This window comes from Chamaea fasciata, unplaced genomic scaffold (assembly GCF_029207755.1).
Source record: "Chamaea fasciata isolate MVZ Bird 193981 ecotype frontalis unplaced genomic scaffold, bChaFas1.0.hap1 SCAF_1, whole genome shotgun sequence".
NCBI classification, from domain to species: Eukaryota; Metazoa; Chordata; class Aves; order Passeriformes; family Sylviidae; genus Chamaea; species Chamaea fasciata.
Window position 1 is genome coordinate 48,674,153 of NW_027094086.1, and position 9,865 is coordinate 48,684,017.

General features: G+C 54.4%; 1 protein-coding gene across 3 annotated transcripts; it reads left to right on the forward strand.

Moving 5' to 3' along the window:
* The first annotated feature begins 2,763 nt into the window (after positions 1-2,763).
* On the forward strand, positions 2,764-8,921 carry ADCYAP1 (adenylate cyclase activating polypeptide 1). 3 transcript variants are annotated; one of them, XM_066182773.1, is made up of 5 exons: positions 2,764-2,881; positions 4,254-4,361; positions 6,266-6,400; positions 6,893-6,988; positions 7,874-8,921. In XM_066182773.1, the coding sequence occupies exons 2-5, from the start codon at positions 4,261-4,263 to the stop codon at positions 8,058-8,060; spliced, it is 519 nt and encodes a 172-aa protein (XP_066038870.1). In that variant the 5' UTR covers positions 2,764-2,881; positions 4,254-4,260; the 3' UTR covers positions 8,061-8,921. The 3 variants fall into 3 exon arrangements, with proteins under 3 accessions (XP_066038870.1, XP_066038863.1, XP_066038880.1); XM_066182766.1 differs by lacking the exon at positions 2,764-2,881 and adding an exon at positions 3,282-3,865; XM_066182783.1 differs by lacking the exon at positions 2,764-2,881 and having other exon boundaries at positions 4,236-4,361.
* Positions 8,922-9,865: the final 944 nt, after the last annotated feature.

A 9,865-nucleotide genomic window follows, 5' to 3' on the forward strand; every position in this document is an offset into this window, starting at 1 on the left:
TAAAATATGCAGCTAAGCTGGGACATACTGAGGAAATATGAATATAGTGGATGGACATCCAGCCAGTGTGTATGAGGTATCTGGCTTTATGGACCAATAGAGTTTCCTGACAGTTTGATAAACTACTTATAGTATATTTTATGAAATGTGCATGAATATAAAAAGTGGGTTTCTGGGGAGTCAAAAAGATGCCCATCATGGTACACGATGAAATATGTTCATTTGAATTAAAACTATAGCAGCAAGGTTTCCAGCAGTCAGCTGCAGTCAGGCTTGAAAAGACTCACAGGATGTAAGCTCCTCTAGAAACTCCTATAGAATCATAATGCTCTAGTTAATAAAATAGATATTTAAAATAGAATAGTCAAATAAATTAAAAGGTCTAATTTAAGCTGGTAGGGAGAAGATGAAAGACATTCCACTAATTCTGCTTTTCTTCAAATGCTGCCTTAGGAATTTGCCCTAGAGGCTAGTATTATATACCTGAAATCCCTCTCAGCCTTGAAATGACAATTATTGAGAAATTTACTTGTACACAGAGACCACATTAAAACTTTTACTTCCTCAGCCTAAACCAGTCATGTAATAATCATATTCACTTTGCACACACAACCCTGTGACGTAGAGTGAGATGCTATGAAACTTTTATTGGCGTGAGCTGTGTGTGAGTTACTCACCATAAATGAGAGCTTAGAAGACGCATTTTTTTTGCAAACCATCCTGACATTTTTGCTGCATGCACAGTACCACCAGGGTGGCACAGGGTCTCTGTGTGGGGTCTGCAGCTTCAGCTTTGTTTTGTGCGTATCTCTACCTCTGTGCTGCTGATGCCTATTATTCCAGGCATCCTCATACCTTCTGTAAGGATCTAGGGGAGTGGGCATGGAGGAGACGTAATGCTGCTGTATCTATCAAAAGCAGCAGAAAGTAGCTTTTCTAAAGTGAAAACAGCCACAGCTTTAAAATGTATTACCTGTGTGTCTCTTGTCTCTTTGGAGAGAAAGAATGTTTTTTCCTGTTTTTTAGGCGGAGTGTGTTCATACTGACGCCATTCATACAATCCTTGCTATACGGGTTTCTAGAAAAGCCCGTGTTTACACCTGCTACCGCCCAGTAACGACAGAGGAAACAAACCAAAAAACTAACCCACCAAAAACCCCACCAGCTCCCCCAAGGCTCGGTGAAGGGGAGCAGCGGGCAGCCCTTTCCCGCTGGCCTCTCCCACAGCCGGTCCCGGGAGTCCCGCGGCACCGCGGGGGTTTCTCCCGGCCCGGCCGAGCCGGGCACGGGGCAGCCCCGGCCCACCCGACGGCGGCCGCAGGTGCGCAGCTGCCCGCGCGGTGGCGCCCTCCGCTCACGGACCGTGCGGGGCGCGGCGGGGAACCCCAGCGCTGGGGCCCGGCGCGGAGCTGCGGGTGCCCCTGCCCCAGCGGGACCTGTGGGGTCACCCTGCTCATGCGGGAGCCGCGGGGAGACCCTGCTCAACGGGAGCCATGGGGTAACCCTTTTCCCCGCGGGAGCCGTGGGGTGACCCTTTTCCTACCGACAGCGGTGGGGTGACCCTTTCCCCAGAGGGAGCAGCGGGGTGACCGCTTCCCCGGCAGCCCCGCCGGGCGCCCTGCCCTGTCCCACTCCCTTTCCTGTCGGCAGTCCTTCCCGGCCCGAAACGCCCGGCACAGAATGACAACAGGGATATAGCGTCCCGCTCCGTCCCTAGTCCTGCATCCCCGCCCGGGATCGCGCCGCTGGCCATTTCTACGGGTATCATTCATTCACGTCAAATTTCCTTTATCTCCGGAAAATATTGAAACCTTAAATGACCGTAATAGGAATGTAATTGTATGGTGTGTTTTTTGTTGTTGTTGTTTTTGAGAAATCGATTTGGGCTCAAATAACTCATCCAAGCATGTTACACCAAACCCATTCAAATAGGAAACAGGAGAACTATATTATTGCTGCTTCCTGAACGCTCTGCTTATGATCCCAATAATTAAAAATGTCTAGTAATGGCTCCTGCAGCCTGGATTTCTTTGGGTAATTCTCGGAAATGAAGGGCACATTTTCGGTCGCGGAGGGAGGGGAGTGCGGAGACGAGCAGCAATTGCAGCGGCTGAGAGCCCGCCGGTGGCCCGCGCCCGGCGCATCACTTCGGGGGAAAATTATTCCGGCGGCGGGGAAGTCCCCAGAGAAGGGATTTCCTTCCTGGTCCCTCCAGCAAATCAACTACTTTTTTTTTTTTTTTTTTTTTTTTTTTTCCTCTCTCATGGAAATGTTGCTCTTCCCTCCCTCTCTGCCAAGCGCTGCGAGCCGCACATCTGTCTCCGCACAAGGCGGAGAGACGAGAGGGTCGGGCCAGGGGAGTGGGGGGAAAAGCCGCCCCCCTCCTCCCCGGGAAAGAGCCGGCCGAGCGTGGGGCCGTCGTTGCGGCGTGGCCGTGGGACTTGTTCCCTACGCCCCGCGGCTTCAATACACACAGAGCGGTCACGGCGCTGCTGGTTTCCCCGAGGGGGGGAGCCTTGTGTGATGGGAACAATATTAACAATCCTTAAAAAAAAAAAAAAAAAAAAAAAAAAAAAAGGAAAAGACAAAGACAAAGACAAAAGAGAAAAGAAAAAAGAAAAGAGCTGTCTGGAAAAAAAACTAGGCACTTATATTCTTAATTCCCCGCGGAAGTGGGGGGTTCCGCGCCGGGGCTGCTCCGCCTGCGCGCTCGGAGCCGGGCGGCTCCGCGGGGGCCTGCGCCCAGCGGCGGCCCCGGGCTGCGTGCGGGGTGAGTTGGCCTCGCGGAAAGACCCGGAGCAAAGCCGTGGGGGAGCCCAACAAGCCCGGGGACCCCCACCCCACCCCTAACTGCTCTCCTCCGCTTCCCTTCCCACGTCAGGTAAAACTTTACTGTGGCGAACATTCTTTTAGGTTTGTGCGGTGGGGTTTTTCTACGTGTCTGTTTGATTGTTTGGTATTCTATTTTTTTTTGGGGGGGGGGGCGGGGGGGAAGTGTGAGTTGGTGTTTATGAGAAGCTTTATGACTCCTGATAAGCTCATCTTTGAGGACGACACAGAACTGTGTTCCTTGAGGAATTGGGGTGGTGACGTCTTTTCTGATACCCGATTATTACGTGACTGAGGAAAAAAAAAAAGGCATTTGATTCATGAATAAAAATCCGGACACCACTACGGGGGCAACAAACAATATTGCCCGTCCTCTAAGGTAACAAGCAGGCAAATGTTTACGAAGAGGGCTCTTGCTGAAGCGGGGTGTTTGCAAAGATTTTCTTGCTAATTGCGTATCAGACGGAAGGCTGTGGAAGGCTGGTCAAGTTTGGAGCCACCGAGCAGAAGAAGAGAAGGCTGAAGGCGCTCAGTGAGGGGAGAGATCTGGGGAAGACAACATCGCACGCAGCCAGCCCGCGGCTCCCGCCTCCGCTCCTTCCCGGACTCGCTCGCTCTCTTCCCTCTTCCCCAGCGCTCGGTTCTCCTGCGACATCTCACTCCATCCCTCTTTCTCCATTCCCTTGCAGACTCCACTCCAGATCTGTGCAGCTACCTGCAAACTTTTTTCCTTTATTTTTTTCCCCCCCTCCTGTCTCTCTTTTTCTTTTTGGAGTGGATTGCCCTAAAACCAGCAAACAACTAACTACTGCCGCTTCTGCATCTTCTGCATCCTGCCGGTCTTTCGCCCATCGGAGAGGCGATGTCACGAGGGTTTTAACTCCTTTTGGACGCAACTTGGGAGAGAGCTCGATCTCTCCCCCTCCCCATTTTGGGTCTTTATTTTTTTACACCCCCCCCCCTCCCCCCCCCCCAAGACCTGCCGTTTTAGTTTCGCAGCCAAACGCTCTCAGTGCCGGGTGTCTAGAGTTTAATGGTAAGGACACGAGGTGGCTCGCCGGGCCTTCCCGCAGTGGTCCCGGGGCGGGCGGGCGGGCGGACGGCCACCGACGGGGCGGGCGGCGGCCGCAGCTCTCTGCGACAGGCATCGCTCTGCTCCTCTCCGTGCCGCTCAGCGCGGGCACTCCACTGCCCAGGGCGCTTGTCCCCCGGGGCCGCGCTGCCTCATTTTCCGGCCGGCGAGGCCAGGGGGTTGGTGAGCCGTGGGGTGGTTTCTTTGGGTTTCTGTTAGTGATTTTCTTTTTGTGTGTTTGTTTTCGGTTGGTGTTTTTTTTTTGTTTGTTTTTGTTTTTGTTTTTGGTTTGTTTTTTTTTTTTTTTTTTTTTTTTCCTTTTTGACAGCAGCTTCCTTTCCCTCCCGTACAGAGTGGCAATGTGTAGCAAAGCGATCCTAGCACTCCTGGTCTATGGCATAATAATGCACTGCAGCGTCTACTGCTCACCTGCGGCCGGACTTCAGTACCCGGCGCTCAGGTAGGTCCGTCAGCTGTCCGGGACCTCCGTCGGGACCACTTCAGCCCCCCTCAGCCCCAGCTCAGCTAAGGGCAGTGGAATCTTACCGGGGAGGAAAATGAGAAGGGATATGGACTAGAGTCACCAAAGTAAATCCCCTCCACTTGGGCTGTGTGTCCACCCCCTCCACCGCAGCACAGGATCCCCTCTGGCTGCAACGTGGCATCCCCCAGGTCCGCTCCTCGGGACCCCGGTACCGTAACCCACGGCCTCTTGTCCCCGGTGGAGTGCCCGAGAGTAGGGGACCTGCTCTCCTGTGTGTCGGCGAAAGCGGACCGAGGTCCCGGCTACATTTCGACGGGGCCCAAAAGCTCCTCTCCCCTCTGCCCCCTGTCCTGCGGGGCCCTTGTCAGCCTCCGGCTGCCCGCAGCTCGCCCAGGGTGAGCGCCGAGCATCGCCTGTCCGGCTCAGGGGGAGCGAGGCGCGAGGACGGGTGCGCCGTTGTCTGCAAGCATGTGGGAGCTGTCATGGTTCGTGTAGCGGCATTGGAGCTGGTGGAGTCTATTCCCTGTTTTCCTGTCTGTGTATGACAGCCCTTCTCAGGAGGGAAAGGGGCTGGCACAAGGTTGTTTGGTTTTCTGTGTTCGGAGTTTTCTTGCTGGGCTCCAGCGCAGGCTGATCCCTGTGCTCTCCCTTTCCAGCTGGGAGCCGTGGGCGTTTGAATCCCTCTGTGTTTGGGGCAGGAGTGGAGGACCCCCAGAGGTACCAGCACAAGGGGGTTTCCTACGCTGGTCTGCGGCTGGGGGCTCAGGGCACCTGGTCCGGGACGGCCGATGGTAGCCTGTTCCCACCCTGCTTGTCGCCTGCTCGGGCGACCGGTGCTGCTTGGCTTGGGGGAAGTTTTGGGCTCGGTGCTGTCGTCCTGCTCCACCGGCGCTTGGCTGTGTTCCGGGGTGCCCTGCGGGGGTCACTGCCGTGCGGTGAGCGCAGATGAAGGGGGGGGGGAAGTGATACCGGGGGCGCAAGGTTGTCCGAGGTGGGTGTCCTTTTTGGGACTCCGAGGTGTCCTTGTCGTAACCGGGAGCTGGCTCGGAGCAGCCCCCGTCATCTTCCCGGGCAGTGCGGCTAGGGGGTAGCGGGCTTGGTGGCCTAAGGGGCCATTAGCCGGCAGCAAGCCGGCTTTCTTCATTCAAACGCCTGAATTAGCAGGAGTGAAACACTTTAGCGGCATCTATTATTAATACCTCCGCTAAAGCTCACAGACAAAAATAGCTGCCTGTAACGTGCAATGACCTACATCGTACTGCAGAGAGGGAGACAGAGAGCGGGGGCTGGGGGAGCTGGGACACACACAAAACTGGCGAGATCTCAAAGGGCAGAGGCACCGTTCAACGAAAAACAGCAGGCGAAGCCCCCCCGTCCCGGCGGGCGCGGCGGGGAGGAGCAGGGCGCGGTCCCCGGCCCCGGCGGAGGGGCTGCCGCTCACCGCCCCGTCTCCGCCGGGGAGGCTGCTCGGCTCCAGCCCAGCCCCTGGCACACGAACGCGTGTGTGCGCGGCCGCCTGCGCGCCTGGGCGTGCGCTCCGCCTGGGAAGAACCAGCCGCGGCTGTGGCAGAGAGGGGATGTTTCTCGGGCCGAGGCGTGGGCCGCGGGGGGCGGGGGGCGGGGGGGGCATGTTTAGGGGGGTTTCTTGGAGCACGTCTGACGGCGGGTGTGTTCCCTCCTCCGCGGTCCTGCCCCGCAGAGGAGAGGGCGGGGATGGGGAGCGGGCGGGTGCAGGGAGGGGATGGGGCAGTCGGACGGGGCTCCCGGGTCGGCTCCGGCGAGGGGTGCCACCGAGGCAGCCGGAAGCCGGCAGCGGGGAGGGGAGCGGAGCGCCCCGCGGAGCCCGGCTGACTCCTTCTCCTTGCTGCTCTCGTTGCCAGGCTGGAGGATGAAGTCTACGACGAGGACGGGAACACACTGCAGGACTTCGCCTACGAACACGAGCCCTTCGGTATAGCGAATCCGTCCTCCATGATCGGCGAGATGTACACCTTGTATTACCCACCGGAAAAGAGGTGACTGCAACTCGCGGGGGTGTCAGGCGTGAATTTGGAGTAGTGAGTAAAACGGGTCTGGCGGAACCGATTGGGGGAAAAAATAGTAATGATACCTAACAAGCAAACAGCAACAATATCAAAATAAAAATCCCGAGCCCAAACAAACGACAATGTTGCCCTGGTCCCGGTGCCCAGTGTAAAGCTCAGAAGAAATGGAAAAGCCGCCTTACCTCCAGCAGCGCGGGGGAGGGAGCGGGGGAGCCGCCCGCGCCGAGGAGGGCCAGCGATGCTCCCGCAAACGGAGCAGAAATGCCCAGCCAGCGCGGAACCGAGAGAGCGCGGCGGGGAGGGATCTGGGTGGGGACGAGGGGTCCCGGGGGACGAGGGGAGATGCCGCCCTCCGGTCGCCGGCGGAGAGGGATGGTCACCGCTACCGCCCGGGCTCCCGCAGCCCGCCGCAGCCGGCTGGCGGGCCTCGCTGCTCACCCGCGGGCTCTTCCTTCTGCCCAGGCACGCCGATGGGATCTTCAACAAAGCCTACAGGAAACTCCTGGGCCAATTATCTGCCAGGAAATATCTGCACTCTCTGATGGCCAAGCGGGTCGGGTAAGGCTCTCTCCTTGTTCTTTTCCGCGGTGGGCGTTGGTGGTGCTGGAGCGGAGACGCTGGAAGGGCCGCGGCTGGGGGGAACAAAGCTGCCCGGCCGGGGTCGGGAATGTGTTGCGCCCGCGATGAGTCTGGTGGTGGAGTCCGGCTCCCCAGGCATCGTCCGCCCCTGGCCTCTCCCGGGGCAGCGTGAGCCTGGTTGTCAGCGCGGGTGTTTGCGGAGGTTTGTTTGGGTTACTACTCTCGGGCATAAAGATATATATGTATGTATATATATAGATGTACACACACACATGCATGTCTGTCTATCTATCTATCTATCTATCTATCTATCTATCTATCTATCTATCTATCTATCTATCTATCTCTATCTACCTACCTATATGTCTCTTTAAATTTTTATGATCAACCGATTTAAAATTAGCAAGTTGGTCAGCCCTTACGGTTTGCTGGGGGGGAGAAGCTTATGGAGAGCGATGGTCGAGGGCTCAGCTGCAGCGGTGGAGGCTCGGTTGCAGCCCCGCGCTCCCCCAGCCTCCGGGAGGGGCTCCCCGGGGCTCCCCGCCGCCGGCGGGGCAGGGGCGAGCCCGGTGCCACCCGCTGCCCTTCGGCAGAAGGTAACACGTTAATGAAGCCCCAGGGAGAGCAGCTTTCGCGGCCGCAATGAATAATTCATGGCGAGGAGATATTGTCTCTCCCTCGGCCGCCGCTTGCGCGCACAGCGTCGGGAGCGGGTTTCGGCGCGGCCTTTGTCTCCGCGCATCTTCCGCGCAACGTGTTGCGCCGGGGGCAGCGGGGCTGCGCAGGGGCAGGGGCGGTGCGGAGGGGCGCGGAGAGGGGCGGAGCGGCCCCGCCTGATGCAGCTGTGCTTCTCGGTGCTTGCAGCGGTGCCAGCGGCGGCCTGGGGGACGATGCGGAACCGCTGACCAAGCGGCACATAGACGGCATCTTCACGGACAGCTACAGCCGCTACCGGAAACAAATGGCTGTCAAGAAATACTTAGCAGCCGTCCTGGGGAAAAGGTATAAACAAAGAGTTAAAAACAAAGGACGCCGAGTAGCGTATTTGTAGCGATGTGAGTAACCAGCCACTCCTGTGTATACAAAGTCCTAAGAGAGAGAGAGAGAGAGAGAGAGAGAGAAAGAGAGAGAGATAAACCCAACAACAACAACAAAATCTAAACAAAAACAAAAGTCATTTCCAAACTGACTGAACAATCACCGCTCCTGTGTTATCTAAACATGTATTTATGTATGAAGTAAAGCCATTAAATGAATATTTTGATAATAATATTGTTTTTCTTTTGTACAAAAAGCACTAGAGAAACGCACAGATCTACTTTGTGGACCAATCATTAAGTTATATATAATATATAAATATATATATATAAATACTAAGAATAGTAAAGAACAATTCTTCATGAAAAGCCTGCACAAGAACAAGAATTCGCCTGAGCTGTTTATGTTTTTATATAAAATAAATAGAAAAAAAGAGACAATCATTGTTTTGAATATTACTCCTATTTTTGTAACAGAAATTAAAAGGATAGTATTTTTATCCGCGACAGGGTCGAAGACATTAATTTTCACCATTTGCTACTGTACATAGAGGAGGATTACCTGCTCCCAGGGGGATTATGAGGAAATTGATTTGGGAGAATTGGTGAAGCAGATTCTTCCCCTGGTGAGTCTCAAGGCAGGCTCCTTTGCCACTAGCCTCTCTGAAGGGGCAGCGTCCCCGTTCTTCTAGATTTCGATTATTTTTTTTCTCTCCTGCTTTCTTTGATTCCAGTTGTATCTCTATTAGTGTATCCTCAAACAATGAGCTTAGAGGATAATTATCTTGTGAAAACAACAGCTCGATCCAAATTGTGCATCTCTGTTGCCTATTGGAGGGAGAAATAGTTAAAAAAAAAAAACAAAAATAAAATAATAATAATAACAAAAAAAAAAAAAAACCAAAAATAGCCAAACTCAAAACCCCAACCCCCAAATCCCGACCCAGCAGCAAGGGTAGTAAGTACTAAGCCCCGTGCACTGCTCTTCTGGCTGTCTGGGCAGAGTTGCAGAACAAAGCCAAAGCAGAGACAGGACCCGTTTGGAAAGAGTGGAGATGTGAGCGGGGGGCGGCCCCCGGCGCTCCCTGGGGCCGGAGCCGGTACCGGAGCCGGTGCCGCAGGGTCGAGGTAAGACGAGGCGATCCCACCTCCGATCCGCTACCCAACTGCCCCGGGCAGCTCGGTACTGGACCTGGATGCAAAGTACAATGTGTTACTCTCCAGTGCTGTCCATGCTTCTCATCATGTGTAATAATGAGCAGGGTTCTCGCCTTTGCATTTTTCGGTCGGAGTTGCTCTTTTCTTTGATTGCTTTTTCTTGTAGGACCTCCCGCCCTCTCATCCTCTCTTCGAACTTTTCCGAGCTCTGTTTAACCCACCTGAGACACCTTTTTGGGTTATGTTCTTTTTGGAAAAAAAAAAAAAAAAAAAAAAAAAAAAAGATTGTGAACGCTCTCTCACTCCTTTGTTCTGTTTTATGCAAGCTCTTATTGTACAAGTTTAGGAACCCCTGTTGTAGCTACCACTAAAGAATTATGCACTACTACGAAAGTTTTTGTTCCTTGTTTATTGAGTTTGGAGGTAAAATGTATTTTTCTACATTCTGGCTTATTGCTTAGTAAAATTTATTTCATAAAACAAACTTTTGTCATAAAAGAATGTGTAGTGTTCACCTGTGGTCCGGTTTCTAACGAGATAAACCATTTTCACCTCATCTCTCTATGTACGGACTCCTATCTTACCGTCTGCCCGGGGGCTGGTTCCGTCCCCCGCCCGGGCCGGGAGCGAAGGAGGACACGTAGGTAACCCGCTTCCTTCC